Source organism: Mirounga angustirostris, unplaced genomic scaffold (genome assembly GCF_029215605.1).
Source record: "Mirounga angustirostris isolate CCGP_5_RB_7025 unplaced genomic scaffold, mMirAng1.0.hap1 SCAF_7, whole genome shotgun sequence".
Taxonomy (NCBI): domain Eukaryota; kingdom Metazoa; phylum Chordata; class Mammalia; order Carnivora; family Phocidae; genus Mirounga; species Mirounga angustirostris.
The window spans coordinates 53,645,024-53,671,163 of NW_026991715.1; the positions used below are offsets into that span (position 1 = coordinate 53,645,024).

Sequence of the window (26,140 nt, forward strand, 5' to 3'; positions counted from 1 at the left end):
CACGCTTGCAGCGCAAGAGTCCAAGGCAGGGGCACAGGTCGGGTCCGCGCTTCGGGTCAGGCAATGCGGTAGATACCTAAGCCACTGGCGCCGTTGGCGGCCGCCCTTCTGCCTGTGTCGCCGAAGCGCCGACCGGCCTAGAAAGTCCCCGGGAGGCGGGACCTCCGAGAGGCTCGGCGCTGAGCCCGGGTAGGGCCGGGTGGTTGCCTTTCTGCTGGAGCAGAGCCTGGCTCCTTCGCTTCTCTCCGCCCACGAGGGGATGAAGCTCCCGGAAAGTAAGGCCGCCGCGGCTGCGGCTTTGGTCTGTGTATGTTCTAGAGACGCGAACCCATCTCTGCCTTAACGCCTCCCGAGCTCTCTTCGCTCCTCCTCCCGACCTGCCCATCCCATTTGGGGATAGAGGGTGGGGGTGCAGAATTCTGGCCTGGAGTCGGGACATGCGAGCTCCTCTCGCTGCGCTGATTGGTAGCATTACGTTGGACGAATGTCTGGGCTTAGTATCCCCAGTGCAGTGTGTGAGGGCGGGTGGTGGGTAGGCTAGAAGTCTTCTTGAAGGTCTTTTCTACCTCTGACGTCTCATTTCAGGAACCTGACATCATCCGGGACAGTTATCTTCTTTTTTAAAGGAGGTAATTGTCAGTCTTGTTTCTGAAGAGCGACTGCAGTCCTAACCGTAAAAAGTCTGCGTCTTTTATTTCGACCTGCCAACTATATTTAGTCAATAAGTGTTTTTTCCACCCATGTATCTCTTTGAATCTCCAAAGCAAAAATCTATTTAATGTGAATAGTTTGTGTGTGTGTGTACAATTTATTTTTTCGTGTATGGAGGCTTTTGCACGTTATATACCGTATGTGCATCCAAACCTTAAAAGTTCAATACACCTTCCAGTTTACAAGTTTGCGGACCTTAAAAAGCATTGCTTCGAGCTCACTTCAAACTGGTGAATTCACTAGTTTATGTAAACATTGCAGAGTTATTGAAGTCGGAAAAGAGTGTTGCCCCCAAATTTCCTAATATGTTCAAGTAAGGAAAAGAGTTACAAAGAAATATACAGTTAGATTTAAAGTTTTTGCCAAAGTAAGTGAAAGTCTGAATTTGTTACATGGTGAGTTTTTTTGAAATTTTGCGGGAAAAAAAACCCTGGAACTGTGATTTAAAATGAGGGAAATTTTAACTTTCAGCATAGAAGCTGCACAAATAGAATTGTCTGATTTTCTTACAGAATGTCGAATAGGTGTTTTTTCTGTTTTCTCTAATATGTTCTTGAGTCCGTATGAAAGACTGTTAATACCACCACATGTGGATTGACAGTTATAGTGATTAAAAGTAAACTTTATTTTAGCATTTTGACTTCTTTATGTTTACTATGTGATCTCATTAGTTCTTGAGCCTTTATCATACTGTGGATTATATCAGTTTATATTACATCTATTTTATAGTTTTTCCTAACTTGACATTTTTTTCTTTTGTTTCCTTAGGTGAATTATACTTTAATGTACTACAGGTTGTATACTACGGATGGGAACTATTAAAGTTTATAATGTCAAAAACTTTTCTTAGACCAAAGGTATCTTCCACAAAGGTATGATACACTAAAATGGCCATGTAATAATTGCCCAAAAAAGAATGGTAATTTTTGTGTATGTTCTTAATGACTTGTTATTGCCATCAAAGTAACAATGTCCAGTATCTGTTGTAATTGGTGATCTAAAAATTGTAATAATAAGTCGTGAAATGACTAAAAGCACAACCTTAATTTTTAAAAAGGTGTTTGCAATTCCAGTCACAAAGAAAGGCTGAAAACTCTGGAATGAAAGATCAATAGAAGAAAGAGAAACATATGAGTCATAGTTAGCGTTAAAGTGTAACAATAAGGGGCGCCAGTGGTTCAGTTGATGAGCATCTGACTCTTGGTTTTGGCTCAGGTCATGATCTCAGGGTTATGGGATTGAGCTCTGTGGCAGATTCCGCATTCAGTGCGGTGTCTGTTTGGGATTCTCTCCCTTTCTCTCCCTCCCACTCTGTCCCTCTCCTCACTGTCTCTCTCTCTTTCAAATAAATAAATAAATAAAATCTTTAAAAAACAGATGAATAAAAATAAAGCTTAACCACAAGCCCTGCCTCTTAAAAATCATATGTTTTCGTGTGCCAGTTCTCAGCAAGGCTAGTGGTAGAGTAGGATGGGGGTCAGTGTGTATCATGCTCATTTGCTGGGTTGTTATTTTCCTACTGGTGGGTCATATTTTTCTCTGATCTTAAGTAAATTATTAAACTTTGCTGTTTGTTTTTTTCCCAGTAAATAGGAGTCCACATTTATGTAAGAAATAAAACTATAAAATGTATAAGTAACTTACAGATCAGAATGGCAAGATCAGATTTGCTATCAAAAGTTTTACTATAACATGGTATTTTTACATATTCTCTCTTTTTTTAAAGATTTATTTTTTTTAATTTTTTTATTATTTTGAGAGAGAGAGCCTATGCAAGCTGGGGGGGGGAGGGGGCGCAGAAGGAGAGGGAGTCTTAAACGGGCTCTGTGTTGAGCATGGAGCCACCTCGGGGCTCAATCTCATGACCCTGAGATCACAACCTGAGCCAAAACCAAGAGTCGGAGCTCAACTGAGAGCCACCCAGGTGTCCCCCTTGTTTGTTTTTTTATATTTTATTTATTTATTTGAGAAAGAGAGAGAGCAAGCAGGAGCTGAGGGGAGGAGCAGAGAGAGAGGGAGAAGTAGGCTCGCCGCTGAGCAGGGAGCCGGAGGTGGGGCTCAATCCCAGGACCCTGGGATCACAACCTGAGCCGAAAGCAGATGCTTAACGGACTGAGCCAACCAGGTCCCCCTAAACTCTTAAAATTAGAAGCAAAGAGCCAAAATTGTAGTACTATAGACAGTCTTTTGAAGAAGAGGAAATGAATTATTTGGCTATGACTGAAATTTTTTTCCATAGGTCTTCATTTCTTTACTCACTGATAATATTCCTATCTTCTGTCTTTAAAGGGGGAGTGAAGTGTGACTTTCATTCCTGAAATAGTTCTACTCCCCAACTTGCTTTTCTTTAGCATTGTCTAATAAATGGTTCACAACTATGGCTGAGTATTCTTCAAGGAAAATATAATCTTGGTTCCACCTTACTAGCTAGCCAAGGAATTCAAAAGTCACGTACTAAGCTAGGTTTTTCTAGATTTATACTGTAGGAATATTAAGAAAATTCATCTTAAAAATTTTAGTTACTAAAAAAACCTTTTTAATACTTCCAAGTATTTTTAGGTTCAAACTGCTTAATTCATCATCTTTCTCTGTGTATCCTTACAAAGGATTCTAAAGAAAGGGTAATGATGAAGGGAAATGTGGAGAGATCAGCAGTTTCTGTAGACCAGAAGAACATGAAGTAGAACTCACTGATTTTGCTACTCTATTATCCCAGTTCTGTTTTCTTAGACAAATCTGGGAAACAAATCATCCTCCCTGGAAAGCCTGCCTCCCTTTTATGAAAGTACTATTTGCTTTAGTGGGCTGAAGAGAAATAAAATCAAGTCATAATTACAAATTATTCGTAGCATCAGGATTATTAGGCTCTATCTTCTCAGAGTCCTAAAGCTGATAGGGATTATTTGGATATATGCAATGGTTCTTAGTTTGTGAATGTATTAACCTGGTCAAGGCAGAAGGTTTACTCTTATGGTTATATATGGTTAAAATAAGATTTTATTTCTTTGTTTTGCTTCTTTTTTGACACATAATTTTAATATTTGTGTTTCAGACCTACAAATGAGCTTAAGAAGAATCAGCCTATTCTGTACTAGGAAGATTATAATTAGTAAAAAGAATTAAGTTTGTATTCTATATTCCTTTATATGGCATTTGTCATTACCCTGGTTAAGTGGACAAGTATGCATATGTACCTACTATGAAGTAAATAATACATATAGTGCCAGCTTTATTTAAAGAACTAATTTGTGAGGTTTTGATTTAAAATGTTGCAGATATATGAATATATATATATTTTTTGTAGAGTAATTTACTTATATGGGGAACAGATGTAGATAATGTAATATTTACATGCTTTCTTTTTTTTCAGGTAACAGACTGGGTAGACCCATCATTTGATGATTTTTCAGAGACTACAGGCATCTCTATTACTGCCACATCATTAGGTGTGAATAACTCAAGTCACAGAAGGAAAAATGTGCCTTCCAGATTAGAAAGTAGCAGATTTCTAGCTAGAAAAAGAGAAGAGCCATCTTCCTCAGAAAAGATTTATGGTCTAGAAAATTCAAAAGAGTATCTGTCTGAAAATGAACCATGGGTGGATAAATACAAGCCAGAAACTCAGGTACTAAAAAGGATGCAAACAGGTGCACATAATTTAACTTCCGGAAGAAGAGGAATGTATATTTTCAGATTATTACTCATAAAATATTTTTCTGAATGAATTAAAAAAAAACAGTAATTCCTAGTTTTTTTATGTTCCATGACTCAGCATTTCTCAAGTTATTCTGAAATTGTACCATTGGTTATTTGTCATAGATTTAATTTAATCCCAATATAGAATTTTATTTTTTTCTTAAGTGTAATATCTCTCCCTGTTTATTCCCTTCCCAAAATGTATTTCAGGATTTTAAAAAATTATGTAATTCCAAACCTGCCCCAAATTCTCATACAATGGTGTCAGTTTTAAGAACGGAATTTTTCAATATAAAAAATGAAGTGTAATAGCAAAGACTTTTTAATTCTTGTATCATGTTGTTTGCTAGTTTTTTCATTAAAAGTGCTTAATTTAGATTAATGTGTGCTGCTATACCAAAAATTCTTGAGTTAAAATGTTTTATTTTAAACTTGAAATTTTTAGCATGAACTTGCTGTGCATAAAAAGAAAATTGAAGAAGTTGAAACCTGGTTAAAAGCTAAAGTCTTAGAAGGGCAACCAAAACAGGTAATTCAATAAGAAATGTGTTTTAAAATATGTAACATCAAATGTTCCTCTGATTTACAGTTGGTTGTAAGAAGTTAAACTTTTTAAAAAGATTTATTTATTTATTTGACAGAGAAAGAGAAAGTACTCACAAGCAGGGGGAGCGGCAGGCAGAGGGAGAGGGAGAAGCAGCCTCCCCACGGAGCAGGGAGCCTGTGTGGGGATTGATCCCAGGACTCTGGGATCATGACCTGAGCCGAAGTCACATGTTTAATCGACTGAGCCACCCAGGCACCCAGAAGTTAAACTTTTATGATGACTCTGTTAAGTCCAGATCACCTATAATAAAAAAGTCTCTGATTTACTACTACAAACTTCACTAAAAGACTCAGAGATTTTGAGTTTTCTCCTTTACTTGTACTTCTTTTCCCCATTTATGTCTCATCATCATCATAAAGCGTAATAAACCAGTTAGGGTTCTAGTATATTTAGCACATCAGATTATCTCATGCTGAAGCAAGCAGGCAAATTACATATTAGTTTTTGTACTAAATACAGCCTAAAACAGTCATCATTCATTTTAAGGCAGATGTTTTTTGTTTCACTTCCTACTTCTGTAATTACTTTTAGCCTCCAAGCTAGAATATTCTTTCTCTTTTTAAACTTTGAGATTCTCCAAACATAAAGGAAAGTAGAATAATAAATGAATACTCTTATGCCTATTATATAACCATCATTTTCACTCTTAAATATTCAATTATGAATATGTGACATTTTAGTCAGACTTCTGGAAACATCAGTATGCCTCTTTTTTTTTTAAATAAGGCATTTTTCCTAATTAACGATATATACCATTATTCTGTCTAAAAAAATTAATTCCTTTTTTTTTTTTTAAGATTTTATTTATTTATTTGACAGAGAGAGACACAGCGAGAGAGGGAACACAAGCAGGGAGAGTGGGAGAGGGAGAAGCAAGCTTCCCGTGGAGCAGGGAGCCCGACGCGGGGCTCGATCCCAGGACCCTGGGGTCATGACCTGAGCCGAAGGCAGATGCTTAACGACTGAGCTACCCAGGCGCCCCACAAAATTAATTCCTTAATTTTATCTAATGCTCGTTTCATATTCACATTTCTCTATTTGTCTGCAAAATGTCATTTATGGTGGATTTGTTACAACCAGGATCTAATAAAGGACTACATGTTGCATTTGATTCTTACACCTCTTAGGGCTATTAAAATCTAGAATGATTCTCTTTTACCCTCTTTTTTTCTCTAAGACATTGACTTACTGAAGAGTCCAGGCCAGGTGACATATAGAACTCTCACATTATGGATTTGTCAGGTTGTTTCCTCATTGTGATGACTAACTTGTTCTTCTACCTTGCATTTCCTGTGGCCTGGAAATTTGAATCAAGGGTTTGATTAGACTCAAGTTCAACATTTTTGTAAGAATACTTTTTAGGTCGGGGCGCCTGGGTGGCTCAGTTGTTAAGCATCTGCCTTTGGCTCAGGTCATGATCCCAGTGTCCTGGGATTGAGCCCCGCGTCGGGCTCCCTGCTCTGCAGGAAGCCTGCTTCTCCCTCTCCCACTCCACCTGCTTGTGTTCCCTCTCTTGGTGTGTCTCTTTCTCCCAAATAAATAAATAAAATCTTTAAAAATATATATATACTTTCTAGGTCATGGTGTATGTTTTATATTACACCATATCAGAAAATATGTTTGGTTCTTCTGCTGTCTTTCATGTTACGTTTGATCACTAAGTTAAGGAAATAATAGTCAAAAATCTTTTTTTTTAAGATTCTATTCATTTATTAGAGAGCATGAGTTGGGGGCAGGGAGAGGGAGAAGCAAACTCCCTGCTGAGTAGGGAACCTACCAACTAGGGGCTTAATCCCAGGACCCTAGGATCATGACCTCAGCCAAAGGCAGACACTTAACTGACTGAGCCACCCAGGCGCCCCAATAATAGTCAGAAATTTTCCCTTGCAACTGCAACATAATCTATGGGCATAGAGATAATTTCACAATGTTAAATGTCCAGTTCCCCAGCAGTCTTTCACATAAGTGCTTTAGTGTCCATTTTCAGTCCTTGCCTGAATCAGTTATTTTGTTAAAATTGTGAAATGGTGATGATTTTTTTTTTTTTAAGATTTTATTTATTGGGACGCCTGGGCGGCTCAGTTGGTTAGGGGTTGTGGGATCAGCGTTCCTGGGATTGAGTCCTGCATCAGGCTTCTCGCTCAGCGGGGAATTGGCTTCTCCCTCTTCCTGCTGCTCCCCTTGCTTGTGCGCACTCTCTCCTCTCTCTTGGACAAATACCTAAAATCTTTAAGAAAATAAAAGCTTCTTCCCTCTAAGAAGTTAGATTCTCACCAATCATAATATTCTTTATTATACAAAAGTTCAATGATAACAGTAATTATAAGACATTTTTATTCAAAAATATTTTTGAGGGGTGCCTGGGTGGCTCAATCGTTAAGCGTCTGCCTTCGGCTCAGGTCATAGTCCCAGGGTCCTGGGATCGAGCCCCGCATCGGGCTCCCTGCTCAGCAGGAAGCCTGCTTCTCCCTCTCCCACTCCCCCTGCTTGTGTTCCCTCTCTCACTCTGTCTCTCTCTCTCAAATAAATAAAATCTTTAAAAAAAAGAAATTTGATAACTTGTAGATTTTTCTATGGGCAAGCTAAAATTATTTTTTCTTAAATTTATCATAAGTACTTAAAATATACACTGACTTTAATTTTTCAGGGCAACATCTTCAAAATATGATAAAACTGTTATAGTGTGATGGAAATGTACAGCATAGGGGATATGGTCAGTAATATTGCAGTAACTTTGTATGGTGACAGATGATAACTAGACTTAGAATATTTTAATGACATAAAAATATAGAATCGAAAAAATATGTACATATGAAACTATTAGGATGCCATATGCCATTTATACTTCAATTTTAAAAAAAGAAAACTATTATAATGTAAATGATGGGAATATTAACAGAAGTCTTCATGTTTTAGTGTTCTGATAGACTATCTCGCACTTCTCTTATTGGAAGCAAAACTTTTGCTATGTAGCTCTACTCACTGTGTCAAAAAACAAGACACTTGATTCTGTTGTATAAGAAACATACATGGGTGCCCATGCTTGATCTTCCTTTTCTTTTTTTAAAAGTAATCTGCTTGGAAGTAGTCAGTTCTCATTATTTACATTAGGTATGTCCTGTAAAGTTACTAGAAACAATAAGCAAATAATGAGTCATAGTTCTAAGAGAAATAAGGGGTTAGATTCCTGCAAAATGGTCTTCCTCTGGTCACATTTACGTCAACTCATCAGTATATAACCTTGTTTTCTATTTGTTTTTGTTCAGAGATACCATATTTAATATATATTATTGAATCATTAAAGTCATGGCTGATACCACTATAACTCATGCACTCATACATTTTAAAAAGTGAGACTGGTTGTCTTCTGGGGCCACGTAGAAGGCCCTTATTTATATTAGCAAAGGTAAACAGTTGAGCAAGGATTATAGCCCACCAGGGAATGTAGGAAATCATCTTCCCCTGATACTTTTTTTTAGCTTTAACTTTTTTATCAGATTTATTATACGAGGAGATAATTATTGTGACCTGCCACCTCTAGTCTCTCTTTGGAGTTCTGTCTCTGGAAAATATGTTTCTTATTACACATTTCTTAAAGATTCTGATATCCTAACTACCATCTTCCCATAAGAATATTATACTTGTTTAATATTAAAGCATATAATCCAAAGAGGTCTGTATTAAGATTGAATTTTGAGTTCAGGTAACCTCTAAAAATACTTGTTTCAGACATTACCTCCTTAATCTAGCTGAAGTTTAGTTGTTTTACTTTGACTACTAAGTAGTCCTTGGGAGGGACATAATGCAAGAATTGAAGAACTATCAGAAGTTATGCTTAAAGTTTAGGAAATAAGATTATCCTCTTTTATCTAAAGATGGTATAATCCAGCTAACATCAGTGTAAAATTTAGTCAGCTTATACCAGATATTTAATAAATATTTATAGAAGTAATTTATATTTGAAAGAAAATTCAAACATAATATTCTAGCAGTGATTTTGATTTTTGATTAATGTTTGTTTTTGGTTTTAGGGTGGGTCTATTTTATTAATAACAGGTCCTCCTGGATGTGGAAAAACAACAACTATAAAAATACTATCAAAGGAGCATGGTATTCAAGTACAAGAGTGGATTAATCCAATTTTACCAGACTTCCAAAAAGATGATTTCAAGGAGATACTTAATCCTGGTAAGATTTGCTATGAAGGTAGTGGAAATAGTGGGAAAAGTCTATGTATGTTTTGTTGTTTTTTTTTTTTTTAAGATTTTATTTATTTATTTGACAGAGAGAGACACAGCAAGAGAGGGAACACAAGCAGGGGGAGTGGGAGAGGGAGAAACAGGCTTCCCGCAGAGCAGGGAGCCCGACGCGGGGCTCGATCCCAGGACCCTGGGATCATGACCTGAGCCGAAGACAGACGCTTAACGACTGAGCCACCCAGGCGCCCCTAAAGTCTATGTATGTTTAAAGGAGGTTTGAAATGAATTCCCCATCTATATTCTTGAGATGCCTAAGATCCTTTTGGGTATATGTTTTTGTGAGAAAATATATGTTGTCACCCCTATGCTAGATTGGCATCTGCCCACTATCAAAAGCTTCACAAAATGAGAGTAGCAATCAGATTAAACTATATGAGACCATTTTCTTTCATACTTCCCAGTTTCAGAAAAGTATTTTCAGGAGAAGAGGGGAAGCTTGCTTCTAGTAGAGGAGAATGGGATTCTTTGAGGATTAAGTCTGACTAATTGATTCATCATCAACACAACTCATTTGGAGTATTTTCATTGTAGAGGCAAAGATATAAATGTTTGGGGCGCCTGGGTGGCTCAGTTGTTAAGCGTCTGCCTTCGGCTCAGGTCTTGATCCCAGGGTCCTGGGATCGAGCCCTGCATCGGGTTCCCTGCTCGGCAGGAAGCCTGCTTCTCCCTCTCCCACTCCCCTTGCTTGTGTTCCCTCTCTTGCTGTCTCTCTCTGTCAAATAAATAAAGTCTTTAAAAAAAAAAAAAAAGATATAAATGTTTTTACCAGTTGTGTAACTATTACATTGACAGCTGTGTTCTAAAGTCAGTTAATTCCATATTAACATTCATTGTTACAGAAAATTCACTGTGATCCATGATGACTCTTATCTTTTGAAATGAATATCCTATTTTAAATTTGTGCAGTTTTTGGGCGCCTGGGTGGCTCGGTTGGTTAAGCGACTGCCTTCGGCTTGGGTTGTGATCCCGGAGTCCTGGGATCGAGTCCCACATCCGGCTCCCGGCTCAGTGGGGAGCCTACTTCTCCCTCTGACCCTCTCCCCTCTCATGCTGTTTCTCTCTTGCTCGCGCTCTAATAAGTAAATAAATAAAATCTTGAAAAAAAAAATTTGTACAGTTTTGCCTAAATAGAAAAATCTACAATGTTGTAAGCTCCTTCAGGTATATGCAAATATATTCAGTAACATATATGTGTGTGTTATATATGTATGTGTAATTTTGATATATATATAATATGTTGAAAGTAAAAGTGTTAAATATGTTTTCTTTCAGAATCCAGTTTCCATGTATTTCCCTACCAGTCTCAGATAGCAGTTTTTAAAGAGTTTCTACTAAGAGCAACAAAGTATAACAAACTACAAATGCTTGGAGATGAACTAAGAACTGATAAGAGGATAATTCTGGTTGAAGTATGGACAAATTTTGAGATCCTGGTGTAACTATTGAGTAAATAACTGCAAGATATATCTTATTGATAGTGCCATTAACTCTCTCCATAGTATTAATAGTGATAAAACGTAATGTAAAAGCTCGGTGATAGCAGAAACCTCAGGTCTTTTTCAGTAAACTTGAATAGAGTAGCTATAGGTTAATGAAATTTAAAATTTTAATGCCTTCAGTATAGAAAAGCAAAAGAAATAATTTGGAAAATTATGTCTTAGTGACAATACTGTGACTAGTAGTAATCATAAGAAATTTGATTGAAAATTGGGTTTCCCATTGATAGATTTTATTGTTTGGACATCTACTTTTTCACGTTTTCCTTAATTTCTGTAAAAGTTTTAGTTGCAATACATTGAATAGGTAACGTTTTTTCCCTAATATGGTAAATATGAATCTTGTATAAATTTATACAATAATAAAACAATAATATTTATCATTTTTCAATAGGATTTACCTAACCAGTTTTATCGAAATTCTCATACTTTACATGAAATTCTCAGGTGAGTTTCAGTGAAATTTTCTCAAACTTTGAATAAAATGGCAATAGCTTATATTTCAACATTGCTATACTCTATTCTAGGAAATATGTGCACACTGGTCGATGTCCTCTAATATTTATAATTTCTGACAGTCTCAGTGGAGATAATAATCAAAGGTTACTGTTTCCCAAAGAAATTCAGGAAGAGTGTGCTATAGCAAACATTAGGTAAGAACGAAATTTCTGCTTGTAATGCTCACATACATGTTATATTTATAAGTTGATCATCTAAACACTTTCTTTATAAAACTTTTAACAGTTTTAACCCTGTGGCACCAACAATTATGATGAAATTTCTTAATCGAATAGTGACAATGGAAGCTAACAAGGTAAGTCTCTTAAGAACTGATTAATTTGAATCTTACATTGTAATTTTAGAAAGCCACACTTGGAGTTAGAAACATATTATTTCACTTTTTAGAATTAAAATATTTGTTTACATTTGTCAGGCCTATCATTCTAGAAAAGGCAGGAAATACTGATCTTAAAAATCCCTAACTTTGGGGCGCCTGGGTGGCTCAGTCGTTAAGTGTCTGCCTTCGGCTCAGGTCATGATCCCAGGGTCCTGGGATCGAACCCCGCACCGGGCTCCCTGCTCGGCGGGAAGCCTGCTTCTCCCTTTCCCACTCCCCCTGCTTGTGTTCCCTCTGTTGCTGTATCTCTCTCTGTCAAATAAATAAAATCTTTAAAAAAAAAAAAAAAAGAAAAGGGGCGCCTGGGTGGCTCAGTCGTTAAGCGTCTGCCTTCGGCTCAGGTCGTGATCCCAGGACCCTGGGATCGAGCCCCACATCGGGCTCCCTGCTCCGCGGGGAAGCCTGCTTCTCCCTCTCCTACTCCCCCTGCTTGTGTTCCCTCTCTCGCTATGTCTCTCTCTGTCAAATAAATAAATAAAATCTTTAAAAAAAAAAAAAAAAAAGAAAAAAGAAAAAATCCCTTTCTCTATTATTAAACCTAGCTTTCTCTTTCACATTGAAGTAAATTTCCCTTTGCTTGGCTTAGTGCTATAAATTGTGTCTATTATCAAGAAACTGTTTCCTGGCATCTAGGTACATTAGTTATCAACAGTCCAACTCTACTTTTGTCCTGTTGTCAATTTTTTTTTTTAATTTAATAGTATGTTTATTGTGGTAAGAAACATCAAAATTTACTATCTTAACCATTTATTTTCTGACGTTATGAAGATACACTTGACATATAATATTATTTAAGTTTAGTAAGTTGAAGGTGTACAGCACATTGATTTGATATACTTACGTATTGCAGAATGATCACCGCTATAGTATTATACAACACCTCCATCACTTCATGTAATTACCATTTCTTTTTTGTGGTGAGAATATTTAAGATCTACTCAGCAGCTTTCAAGTAGTTATACAGTATTATCAACTATACCATCTTAGCCATTTTTAAGTGTACAGTTCAGTAGTATTATGTATATTAATATTCTTATAAAACAGCTGTCATTTTTTTTTTCAAAGATTTTACTTATTTATTTGTCAGAGAGACAGAGGCAGGCAGAGGGAGAAGCAGGCTCCCCACTGAGCAAGGAGCCCGATGAGGGATTCAGTCCCAGCACCCTGGGATCATGACCTGAGCCGAAGGCAGACGCATAACTGACTGAGCCACCCAGGCGTCCCAGCTGTCATTTTTTTTTTTTTTAAGATTTTATTTATTTTTTTGACAGAGAGAGAGAGATAGCGAGAGCAGGAACACAAGCAGGGGGAGTGGAAGAAGGAGAAGCAGGCTTCCCAGTGAGCAGGGAGCCCGATGCGGGGCTCCATCCCAGGACTCTGGGATCATGACCTGAGCGGAAGGCAGACGCTTAATGACTGAGCCACCCAGGCGCCCCCCAGCGGTCATTTTTAATACATCTTTTTTTTTTTTTTCTATCTTTCAAATCAACATAATGTTAAAATAAATTGATGGAACTTCTCCCAGCAGCATGATTCTAAGAGGCCCTACTACTACAGATCAACTAGATCTTGCATGAAATGTAAGGGTTTGGTTTTTTTTTTTGCATCACTTGGATCATAGTAACTGAGGGAAATCTCCAAGCGAGAGTTTGCTTTGAGGATTAAACAAAATTATGTAGAGCACTTAGTGGAATAAATAAAAACTATTAATAGTGAAAAATTAGAAAGAAACTGAATCCAGTAATAGAGGGAGCAGTTATTATGGTGAGGTATCATGTAATTGATTAGTGTTTTGAGAATATTTAGTGACATGAGGAAATACAATTTAATGTCAAGTTATAAATAACAAGATGCAGGGGCGCCTGGCTGGCTCATTTGGAAGTGTGGAACTTTTATCGCAGGGCTGTGACCTCATTCTGTGTAGAGATTACTTTAAATAAATAAATGAAGTTAACAATGCTAACAATAGAAATTCTGTCTTCAGCCCTTGATAAATGTCAGGCACTATGCAAAGTATTTTTACATACCTGATCTTTTTTTTTTTTTTTTTTTTTTGATTTTATTTATTTATCTGACAGAGAGACACAGCAAGAGAGGGAACACAAGCAGGGGGAGTGGGAGAGGGAGAAGCAGGCTTCCCGCCGAGAAGGGAGCCCGATGCGGGGCTCGATCCCAGGACCCCGGGATCACGACCCGAGCTGAAGGTAGACGCTCAACCGACTGAGCCACCCAGGCACCCCTACATACCTGATCTTATTAAATTTCACCACAACCATACAAAATTGGTACATAATCCCTATTTTACAGATAAGGAAACAGCTTTTGGGGGGAAATAACTTGCATAATATCCCACAACTATTAAGTATCAGATAGGTTTGCAGTTTCATTCTCACTCCATTTCACTGTGCTAAAAAAAACAATTTTCAGTAACAGCAGAATGCACATATATACTTGAACCTGTACGTACTAGAAGAAAGTACATAAAAATGCTGAGTGTGATTGGTTCTGGATAGTAGGATTACTTGTGATTTTTTTTTTTAATGTCTTTAAAAAAAAGAAACAAACTACGTTCTGTACCAGGAGCATAACTACAAATTACAGCTTTTAAATATTTATTAAAGAAACATTGAGCATTAATAAAAATAATCAACACCATAGCACCTTAACACATTAACTCAAATTTTTTTTTTAAGACTAAGTAGTTAAATTGCAAATGGCATTCACTTTAGCAAGTTGTGTTGGAATAGTAAAAAGAGATACTGTGACTTTTTTGTTACCAAGTTAACATGCTGTACCTTAACTAATGGACCTGCAAGAATGTTAGAACTAGTATTTTTCTTTTTTTTAAGATTTTTTAATATTTAAATAACCTCTACACCCGCCACGGGGCTCGAACTTACAACCCGAAGATCAAGAGTCAAATGCTCTACTGACTGAGTCAGCCAGGTGCCCCTAGAACTAGTATACTTTTGATATTATTGTTGATACTGTTACATCACAGGAGCAACAACCAGCACACTATTCAAGTCTTTCAAGCTTTTATAAGATCAAATGTTGAGATACTGTCTGGGGTCTCCAAGGATGATAATGATGGTAGAGGAAAATCAAAACATTTTAATCTCTGGCATTCTGTAGCTCAGTTAATGATTTAAAAAAGAGTGTTGACATCTTAAGTGATCTAGTTGAAAGAAAGAATGGTGAGTATGTTAGGTTTGGGCTTTTTTGAGTTTAATTAGATGTTTTTCTGTTTTTACAAGAAAAAAAGATCTTTATTCTTTGTAATATCATTAAGTATGTAAAGTGTGATCACACATTTCAACCACATTTGTGTGTTCAAAGTGATTAACATCCATGGTATTTCCTTCAGCTACCAAGGATCATAATTTCAAATTACATTTCCTGGGGCACCTGGGTGGTTCAGTCCGTTAAGCGTCTGCCTTCAGCTCAGGTCATGATTCTAGGGTCCTGGGATCAAGCCCTGCGTCAGCCTCCCTGTTCAATGAAGAGTCTGCTTCTCCCTCTGCCCTTCCCCCCACTCATGCTCTCTCTCTTACACTATCTCTCTTTCAAATAAATGGATGAAATCTTTAAAAAAAAAATTACATTTCCTTTTTGGCAAGTAATCCAAACTAGAATTTTTCAAAAACAAATACTCTTCTTGAAACAATTTTAAATTAAAGAAATGTATTCACAATAAAAACGAAGTTTATTTGGAAGAGAAAATTCACAGATACGAGCAAGAAAATTTTGTAAAAGAATAATGAAGAGAGACTTGCTGTCTATGTATTGGAACATAATGTAAAACTATAAATATTACAAGCTGTGTACTATTGACACAGTAACGGACAAAAGGAAGGATTCAGTAAGACAGCACAGAAATAGATCAGTATGTGTAAATGGCAATTTTCTGTATAATGGAAATAGTATTTTACATCACTGGGGAAAGAGGAGACTATTATAATTAATAAATGGTATTTGCACAATTGGATATCCATATGGAAAAACATAAGGTTGCATCTTTATACTATGCACAAAAATAATTTCTAGGGGCGCCTAGGTGGCTCAGTTGGTTAAGCCTCTGACTTGATTTTGGCTCAGGTCATGATCTCAGGGTCCTTAGATGAGCCCTGCATTGGGCTGTGCGCTCAGTGCTTGAGAATCTTGCCCTCTGCCCCCTCTCCCCTTGCGCATGCACTCTCTCTCTCTAAAATAAATAATCTTTAGAAAAATAATAATAATTTCTAGGTAGATTAAAGATCTTATTGCAAAAACCAAAATGACAATAGTATTTTTTTTTTAAGATTTTATTTATTTATTTGAGAGAGAGAATGAGCAGTAGGGAGGGACAGAGGGGAAGAGAGGGAAAAGCGTACTCCCTGCTGAGCAGGAAGCCTGACCTGGGGCTCCATCCCAGGACCTGGAAATCATGACCTGAGCGGAAGGCAGATCCTTAATCTACTGAGCCACCCAGGTGCCCCAAAATGAGAATAGTATTAAGAAAAAGTACTGACTTTGGTTTGAAGGAAAGTATTCCTAAGTAAGAAACAAAAGCCCTAAAAACATTGGATTTACTTCAAAAAAATGAAAAGCTTAGGAAATGATAGAAGGCATGGTAAGCTAAGTTAAAAGACAAGCATGAGAATGGAAGAAAATATTTGCAAGTTATGTAACAAAGTATTAACACATGAATATATAAAAATGTGCCTACCTAAAAAGGCTAAAAACGGGTGCCTGGGTGGCTCGGTTGGTTAAGCATCTGCCTTTGCCTGAGTTCATGATCCTGGAGTCCCAGGACCGAGCTTCACCTTGGGATCCCTGCTCAGCAGGGAGTGTGCTTATCCCTCTGCCCCTCATCCCTCTTGTGCTTTCTCACTCGCTCGCTCGCTCTCTCGCAAAAATAAATAAATAAAATCTTTAAAAAAATAAATCAATAAAAATTCTAAGAACAGAGAAGCCAATACACAGAGTAATACAAATGGCTATAAACATGAGAGGTGTTTGGCCCTACTAGGAATCAAAGAAAATTAATACTTAAACCAGACACCATGGGGCGCGTGGGTGGCTCAGTCATTAAGCATCTGCCTTCGGCTCAGGTCATGATCCCAGGGTCCTGGGATCGAGCCCCACATTGGGGTCCCTGCTCGGTGGGAAGCCTGCTTCTCCCTCTCCCACTCCCCCTGCTTGTGTTCCCTCTCTCACTGTCTTGCTCTGTCAAAAAATAAATAAAATCTTTAAAAATAAATTAAATAAATAAACCAGACACCATTTTTCATGTATCAGTTTGCAAAAGTTTTAAGAGATCAATAAACAAGATTGCCAAAAATAAAGAAAAAATGGGCACTCTCACATACCACTGGTAGAAAAAATTAAATTAGGGGCGCCTGGGTGGCTCGGTTGTTAAGTGTCTGCCTTCGGCTCAGGTCATGATCCCAGAGTCCTGGGATCGAGCCCCACATTGGGCTCCCTGCTAGGTGGGAAGCCTGCTTCTCCCTCTCCCATTCCCCCTTCTTGTGTTCCCTCTCTCGCTGTGTCTCTCTCTGTCAAATAAATAAAATCTTAAAAAAAAAAAAAGAAAAAAATTAAAATTAGTAATTGTTAGAGACACTTTGGAGGGAATTTTCCTTCTACACAAATATATATATCTTTTTTAAAGATATATTTATTTATTAGAGAACGGGTGCATGTGTGCACAAGCAGGGGGAGGGGCAGAGGGAGAGAATCTCAAGCAGACTCCCACTGAGCATGGAGCCCACTGCAGGACTCAATCCCAGGACCCTGAGATCATGACCTGGATTCAACTTAAGTCATGTTGTCAGTAAACCATTAGGAGTTTCTTAAGGTGGAGAGGGATAGATAAATTTTTCTGGTCTTATACTTGAACTGACAAGGGAGTAATAATTCGTATATATGTATGGATATATATTATAGTAAGAACTTCAAAATATAACAGTCCAAGTAAATAAGTAAAATTATTTTATACTCTTGAATTTATCTTAAGCTATGATAAATCATTGACTTTCTGAGCAGATTGGCGTTTAACATGGAAGCTTTTTAGCATCTTTAAAAGATTCTAATGTACTTTTTCATTTAGTTGAGAGAATGAGGGAGTGTTTTTTTGGTTTTAGAAACTAGTTTTTTAAACTTTAATATTTTTCATTTTAGAATGGAGGAAATATTATTATCCCTGATAAAAGTTCTCTAGAGTTGCTCTGTCAAGGATGTTCTGGTGATATCAGAAGTGCAATAAACAGCCTCCAGTTTTCTTCTTCAAAAGGTAACTATGAAAGATAAATTCTTACTGCATTGTGTAGGCGACTTTCTCTTAATTGTTCATGAATCTGAATCAAACTAAACATTTTAACTTACTGATATATATCTCCATCTACTGTTCTTTTTGAGACCGTTCTATAAAATCATGTATGTACACGTACATACACACACCCCTGTGAATATGTCATTGTATATATCTGTGTACCTGAGACAAAACCTGATTGATTTATGTGGTTTGCTACTTTACTTTTTAAAGTTAATTTGGATGAGACTTCCTGGGTGAAAATCCTGGCTCTGCCGTTTACTGGTGAATAATCTTGCAAATGACAATCATTTTGTGCCTGCATATCCTCACCTTTTATATGAGAACCTCTCTTACAGACTTGTGTGAAAGTGAGTTAATACTTGTAGAGTGTTTATTCCAGTGCTTGATATATATTAAGGAGTCAGGAAATGGTCAGCTATTAATGAATTTTAATTCATTAATGGATGGCTCTGTTGGTTAAGCATCTGACTCCTGATTTCAGCTCAGGTCATGATCTCAGGGTTGTGAGATCAAGCCCCACATGGGGTTGCATACTGGGCATGGAACCTGCTTGAGGTTCTCCTGTCCCTCTCCCCGCTGAGTGCATGTGCATGTGTTCTATCTCCAAAATAAATAAATCTTTTAAATACATAGTATTTTGCTTACGTAGATTTACTTTTATATTTTTAATTTGTATGATATATTTAATAAATTGACTTACCTTTGTTGTAAAAAAGGTGCAGTGTCATGCTATATTAAAAGAGATAGCACAGGGGCGCCTTTGTGGCTCAATCAGTTAAGCATCTGACTCTTAATCTTAGCTCAGGTCTTAATCTCAGGGTCCTGAGTTCAAGCCCTGTGTTGGGCTCCACGTTGGGCATGGAGCCTACTTAAAAATAAGAGAAAGTGGCGCCTAGGTGGCTCAGTAGGTTGAGCGACTGACTCCTGATTTTGGCTCAGGTCATGATCTCCTGGGTCATGGATGGAGCCCCATGTGGGGCTTGGCGCTCAGCAGGGAGTCTGCTTCAAGGTTCTCTCCCTCTGCGCCTCCCCCTACTCGTGTGCTTGCATGCTCGTTCTCCCTCGCTCTCAAATAAATAAATCTTTTTTTTTTTAAAGATTTTATTTATTTGACAGAGACACAGCGAGAGAGGGAACACAAGCAAGGGGAGTGGGAGAGGGAGAAGCAGGCTTCCTGCGGAGCAGGGAGCCCGATTCAGGACTCGATCCCAGGACCCTGGGATCATGACCTGAGCTGAAGGCAGTCGCTTAACCAACTGAGCCACCCAGGCGCCCATGTCTTCTGTTATTTTTAACACAAACTGTTGAGGTTTGTATGGCTGCCGCATAATGCCTGCCGGGCATTCAAATACACATCTTTCCAATTCGCAAAGAAAAAAAAATTTTTTTAAAGATTTTATCTATTCATGAGAGATAGAGAGAGAGAGAGAGAGAGAGAGAGAGAGGCAGAGGGAGAAGCAGGCTTCCTGCGGAGCAGGGAGCCCGATGTGGGGCTCGATCCCAGGACCCTGAGACCATGACCTGAGCTGAAGGCAGACGCCCAACGACTGAGCCACCCAGGCGCCCCTCAAATAAATACGAAAAAATAGAGAAAGAGAGAGATAGCACATGGTTTCTTGTACATGGTTCTCATCAGAAAACATTTAACAAGCACCCTACTTGATGTTTCACATTGAAAAATTGACCTTGAAAAATTAAAAGCCATCTTTGGAGCTCTCAAAATCCACCTGCAATCCTAGCATCTACCTACAAATATAACCTGTTTGTTTAGTTTATATCTTTTGTTTTTCAAAATAACTGTAGAGAAGAGTAAATAGGCAGCGTAATACAACCGAAACCAGAATTCTGCTTATTCCTATAGAAACATAAGTGTAAATGGTGCTTAGGTTCACTACTGGAATTATGGGTTGGGAAGGCTGAAGTAGGCCAGTCTGCAGTCCTGTCATTTATAACCTTATTACTCTGAGCTCAGAAATTTTAAAGGGAAGAAAATATTTTTTGAGTGGGTCAGGAACTGTATTAGTAAGCATATATTGCTTCATTTAATTCTTGACCAGCTTAATGAGATAAACAATAATAATCAAACCCAGGGCGCCTGGGTGGCTCAGATGGTTGAACGTCTGCCTTCGGCTCAGGTCATGATCCCAGGGTCCTGGGATCGAGTCCCGCATCGGGCTCCCTGCTCCTTGGGAGCCTGCTTCTCCCTCTGCCTCTCTCTCTCTGTCTCTCATGAATAAATAAATAAAAATCTTAAAAAAAAAAAAAAAAAGAATCAAACCCAGATTCGATGTTCTTTTTGCTCTTCCAGGCTACTTTTCTTAAGTGATGCATTCTGAGTTTTGAACAGTAGATTTACCAATGAAATTTCAACACAGGCATATTCATAAATTAAAGACTCCCCAAATCAGTAGAGATATAATACAGAATAGTTGTTGAACATGCACTACAGAACTGTACTGCCTGGATTCAAATCACTTACTAGCTGATGACCTTGAGGCAGTTACTTAATCTCTTTTTATGTCCTACTCCTGTCTTTGATGTGTGTAATAATAGTTCTCACCTAATCAAGTTATTTTGAGGATTTAGTTGGCTAATACATATCATACACCAAGAACAGTACCTTGCACCAGCAGTACCATGAGAATTCAAAATGATAGGCCTATATTAGAGAATGTGTTTATGGATGAAAATTTGAAATCTGTGTCATAAGGTACTTTTAGATGATGTTTTATTCCATTTTAATAGTGTAGCAACCCAAAGACAACTGAGTTCACAAATTTTGTAATTACGGTTTATTAGAAAAAATATATTTTAATTTGACTATTTAGTGTAACTTACATAAAATGTCAGTTTTATTTTTCATATTTTAATTTTATTTTCAATATTGTCTCTTGGGTGTATATTATTTAGGAGAAAATCGTTTATGGCCAAGGAAGAAAGGAGTGTCTTCAATAAAATCAGATGCTGCGCTGTCAAAATCAAAACAAAGGAAAAAAACTGATAGGGTTTTTGAAAACCAAGAGGTCCAAGCTATTGGTGGCAAAGATGTTTCTCTTTTTCTCTTCAGAGCTCTGGGGAAAATATTATATTGTAAAAGTAAGAAAATCTGATATGTTTTTTAAAAAATCTGTTAGGTATTAGTCTTACAACTGAAATTAAATACCAGCTTTTGAAAATGTCACATATTTCACATCTAGGGCTAGGTCTGATACTGTTTGGCAAGGCCTAAGACATAGCCAGTAAATGTATGTAGATAGAGTATTTTTGGACTATGGACAGGACTAAATGTAAAAACTACTGTAGACTATATCCATGTCTGTAAATCTTATTTAAAAGTATAGTTTGCTGCAGGTAAGACATCAGTTTCTCTAGAATTTTAGTGGCAGGTGTTGGTAGCCCAAAGCCCTCTTAGGCTTGAACTCTGGACACCAGGACCCTAGACAAATTGCCAGGTAGCTTCAGGCTTCTTTGGAACTCCTTACATTTCTCTTTACTACCTGCCCTCTCCCCAGCCAGAAATGTTCTGTTTCCCTCTTCTTTCTTTAATGCCTGCTTCCCCTCAGTCCCTCCACTCGGATCACTGATCTCTAAGCTCCCAGATTGTTTTTCCCTTCAAAAAAATCCCAGACTTCTGTTTTTCATGTAGAAAACATCAGTTCTTAGTCTGCGGATCCTGAAGGAAGAGAATTAGGATTGGGGGTGGGGGGTGGGTGGGCATCTGACATGCCTTTATATAGATTGAAACAATTCTTACCAAATTTTGAAGGAAACTGTTGCTGTAGTTTGGAACCGTTTTATCTGTTATAGCACAAAGTAAATCATCATAATGGACCATTGAGAAAAGTTATATGTGTCATGTCCTTAATTTCCTCTCAGATAGTTTTTCAAACCTCTTGTAAAATAGCTGCTTCGGTGGATCACAAACAGTATGTGGACAGACATTTGTTGAAGCTTCATGCTTATCACACCTCTTATTATCTGAGACTGTTTTCTGGTTGCCAAAAACCTAGCTGTTTTAAACAGCTGTTTTTAGGGCGCCTGGGTGGCTCAGTTGGTTGGGCGACTGCCCTCGGCTCAGGTCATGATCCTGGAGTCCCTGGATCGAGTCCCGCATCGGGCTCCCTGCTCAGCGAGGAGCCTGCTTCTCCCTCTGACCCTCCCCCCTCTCATGTGCTCTCTCTCTCATTCTCTCTGTCTCAAATATATAAATAAAAAATCTTTAAAAAAATAAATAAACAGCTGTTTTTATCGTCCTATAAAACTCTTGAGTGCCTCACATACCTGTTTTCCATCTTATCTTCCTTGCCTCTTTGTCTTCTGTTGTTTCTCTATTTCTGCTTCATTGTCTTCTCACTCCAGGCATCCTTCTTGTTTTAGGCTAATATCTCTCAGTTTCTTCTTTCCAGATGGTTGAAAATTTGGGATTTCTAAATGGAAACCTTCCTGCCACCTGAACAAAATGAAACAGGGACACTTAGGTGGAAGTAAGATGCACCTCTGTCCTTGGGTCTCTTACCTCCGAACCTCAGTGGCTATTCCCACTGATTCTTTTCCTTCTATTTTTTTGTTTGCCTTCTCAACATTCATTTATAACTTCTTGCATCAAGGAACAGGGTTCCTGTTGTCCCATGCAGAAAGCAGCCTCATCCTACATAGTAAAGAAAATAGTAAAGATTTTTATATTGAGAATGAGGATCAAAAGAAGAAAGCAATGCAGAGCTGAAAAGGTGAAATGTTGCAGAGTGCTTTGTGAGTTGGAATATTTTATTTCTAGAAAAGCCATAATCCAGACATCAGAATTCTAATTTGATTTCTTAAGAATAGTGATAATGAGAGAACTCATTTTATATACAGCAGCAAGGCACTGTAATAGTGAGGTAACTCACATAAGCCTCCACTTACTTTGTTTTTTTATTTTTAACATCTTGCTTAGTATGTTTGGTATTATGTGCCTAAAGTTTTGAAAAAACCTTCAAATGAGTGGTTCTATGTAACTGTAGGTGGTGGTATTTTTAATAATTCCAGAAATTTTTTTATAGGAGCATCTTTAACAGAATTGGATTCCCCTCAGTTGCCTTCGCATTTATCAGAGTATGAGCGGGATACCTTACTTGTTCAACCTGAGGTAAAGTCTTTAATTAAACATTTAGTACTTTTTACAGGATATATATTATTTACATTTATGGATGTATACATTTAACCACTGCATTTTTGCCTAAATTATATGTGTTTGCTTCTTTTTATAGGAAGTAGTAGAAATGTCACACATGCCAGGAGAGTTATTTAATTTATATCTTCACCAAAACTACATAGATTTCTTCGTGGAAGTAGATGATCTTGTGAGAGCCAGTGACTTTCTGAGTTTTGCAGATACCCTCAGTGGTGACTGGAATGTAAGACCATTTGACTAACTGTTTTTGTTTATGAATGTTTCCTCAGAATTGAGAAAGTTTACTTTTATTCCTCATTTGACATCTTACATAACTTCTTTTTTTTTTTAAGATTTTATTTATTTATTTTTGAGAGAGAGAGCACGAGCAGGGGAGAGGGGCAGAGGGAGAAGCAGACTCCCCACTGAGCAGAAAACCCGATGCAGGACTCGATCCCAGGACCCCGGGATCATGACCTGAGCCGAAGGCAGACTGACTGAGGCACCCAGGGGCCCCTTATGTAACTTATGTAACTTCTTAATAACAATAATAAAATTAATTCATCCAATCCAGTGTTTGTAATGACAGTGGTTAATCTGACTTTTTTGGTGATAACACTAATTTTTTCTAAAGTTATTTTCTGATTATGAAATTAATATATATATTCAGAAATTTTGACAACCATTGAAAAGTAGAAGGAGAAGTGTGCTTTTTATACTTTCTTTTACTTTTTAAAGAAATTTTTTTACAAATTTGAAATTATTCACTGTAAAATTTATATTTTTCCATAACATTCTAACACTGCTCTGACCAATGTAATAGCCACTAGCCACATACGACTATTTACATTAGGTTAAATTAAATTTAATTTAAAATTCAGGGGCGCCTGGGTGGCTCAGTCGGTTAAGTGTCTGCCTTTGGCTCAGGTCATGATCTCAGGGTCCCTGCATCGGGTTCCTTGCTCAGTGGGGAGTCTGCTTCTCCCTTTCCCTGTACTGTTTCCCCCACTTTTCTCTCTAGCCCTCTGTCAAATAAATAAATACAATCTTTAAATAAATACATAAATAAGTCAATAAAATTCAGTTCCTCAGACAGACTAGCCACATTCCCAGCATTTGATGGCTACATGTGGCTAGTAACTACTGTGTTAAACAGCTACTGTGTTGAACAGTTTGTTAAATAACAGAACATTTCTGTTACAGAAAGTTCTTTTGCACAACACTGTTTTTGATATGTTAATGTTTCTATATTATAAATATTGAAATAGCATTAATAATTAAAATTAGGAAAGATACAATAAAAAACATGTATGATATGGTTTCTGTGTTATATTTAGTTTCACTATTCAGCAGTTGCATTTGCTTAATTTTTCTTATATTCTTTTTTATTTTGAAATTTTCTAACCTATAGGCAAGTTGAAAGAATAGTATGATGAATGCCTGTATAGCCTTAGCTTTTCTTCACCACTTTTTCATATTTTGCCACATTTGCTTAACCTCTGTGTGTTTACACACTTGTTTTGGCCCAATAATTGGAAAGTAATAGCAGGTACCACATCACTTAATACTTAAGCATGCATAAGGACAGTGCCCTATTACAACCACAGAATGTTTATCACACTTAAGGAAACTAGCATTAATTCAGTAACATTATCCTTATTCTGATTTCATCAGCTGTCTGGGTGGTTCAGTCGTTAAGCATCTGCCTTCGGCTCAGGTCATGATCCCGGGGTCCTGGGATCCAGCCCCGCATCAGGCTCCCTGCTCAGCAGAGAGCCTGCTTCTCCCTCTCCCACTCCCACTCTCCCACTCCCCCTGCCTGTGTTCCCCCTCTTGTTGTCTCTCTCTCTCTCAAATAAATAAATAAAATCTTTAAAAAAAAATGTATTTTAAGGGGAACCTGGCTGGCTCAGTCGGTAAAGCATGCAACTCTTGATCTCGGGGTTGTAAGTTTGAGCCCCACATGTAGAGATTACTCAAAAATAAAATCTTAACTTGATCTTAGCCAAAAGGCTAAGAAGCAATAAAAAATAAAGTCTTTTTAAAAAAATGTATTTTAAGTTGTTTTCACCACCCGCATCCAAGATCCATTCAGAGTTCACACATACCAGTTAATTGTTGTGTCTCAGTTGACTTTGATTTAGGTAATTTTGTAGCATATTATTTTCAGGGCTTTGGTAATATTGGAAAAAGTGAACATACATTTGGGGCGCCTGGGTGGCTTGATTGGTTGAGCAACTCTTGCTTTCAGCTCGGGCTGTGATCTCATAGTTCATGGGATAGAGCCCTGCATCCACCCCACGCTCGGCAGAGTCTGTTTGAAGATTCTCTCCCTCCGCCCCTCCCCTCACTCACACATGTGCACACTCTCTCTAAAATAAATCAATAAATCTTAAAAAAAAAAAAAGTGAACATACATTAAGTAAATCTGATTAGTGGTTTTTTGGTGTCAGCAGTACCAATAGCACTGCATTGTAAATCTCTTATTTTCTTTATTTTACATTTTGTCTCCTTTTTAGACACGCTCTTTACTCAGGCAATATAGTACATCCATAGCTACGAGAGGTGTGATACATTCCAACAAAGCCCGAGGATTTGCTCATTGCCAAGGAGGAGGATCAAGTTTTCGACCCTTGCACAAACCCCAGTGGTTTCTCATAAATAAAAAGGTAAAAAAAGAATTGTGTACTTTTAATAGGTAAACTTTATGGTGTGTGAATTATATCTCAATAAAGCTGTTATTTCTTTATAAGTTTTATAAATAAAAAGTGTTTTATTATAGTAAGCAATAGTTGCTAACAGCCACAATTTTCTTAGAATTATAGTAAGACATAAAAAGGATGGTCTTTTTTTTTTTTTTTTTTTTTAAGATTTTATTTATTTATTTGACAGAAAGAGACACAGCGAGAGAGGGAATACAAGCAGGGGGAATGGGAGAGGGAGAAGCAGGCTTCCCGCGGAGCAGGGAGCCCGATGCGGGGTTCGATCCCAGGACCCTGGGATCATGA

The 26,140-nt window shown here is 37.6% G+C and overlaps 1 protein-coding gene across 8 annotated transcripts in view; it reads left to right on the forward strand.

Annotated features, from left to right (window-relative positions):
- The window catches only part of RAD17 (RAD17 checkpoint clamp loader component), a 34,733-nt gene that overhangs the window by 354 nt on the left and 8,239 nt on the right, over nucleotides 1-26,140 (forward strand). For 2 of the 8 annotated variants that reach the window (XM_064596194.1, XM_064596198.1), the window contains 14 exons: nucleotides 1,480-1,583; nucleotides 4,082-4,336; nucleotides 4,853-4,936; nucleotides 9,046-9,202; nucleotides 10,546-10,682; nucleotides 11,164-11,216; nucleotides 11,297-11,422; nucleotides 11,514-11,583; nucleotides 13,746-13,871; nucleotides 17,830-17,941; nucleotides 20,894-21,079; nucleotides 23,023-23,108; nucleotides 23,230-23,376; nucleotides 25,652-25,801. In XM_064596194.1, the coding sequence (XP_064452264.1) occupies nucleotides 1,542-1,583; nucleotides 4,082-4,336; nucleotides 4,853-4,936; nucleotides 9,046-9,202; nucleotides 10,546-10,682; nucleotides 11,164-11,216; nucleotides 11,297-11,422; nucleotides 11,514-11,583; nucleotides 13,746-13,871; nucleotides 17,830-17,941; nucleotides 20,894-21,079; nucleotides 23,023-23,108; nucleotides 23,230-23,376; nucleotides 25,652-25,801 (1,731 nt within the window). In that variant the 5' untranslated portion in view covers nucleotides 1,480-1,541. Of the gene's footprint in view, nucleotides 1-137; nucleotides 276-585; nucleotides 630-1,479; nucleotides 1,584-4,081; nucleotides 4,337-4,852; nucleotides 4,937-9,045; nucleotides 9,203-10,545; nucleotides 10,683-11,163; nucleotides 11,217-11,296; nucleotides 11,423-11,513; nucleotides 11,584-13,745; nucleotides 13,872-17,829; nucleotides 17,942-20,893; nucleotides 21,080-23,022; nucleotides 23,109-23,229; nucleotides 23,377-25,651; nucleotides 25,802-26,140 lie in introns of those variants that run through there. The other 6 variants (XM_064596192.1, XM_064596193.1, XM_064596191.1 and 3 more) reach the window with 6 other exon arrangements.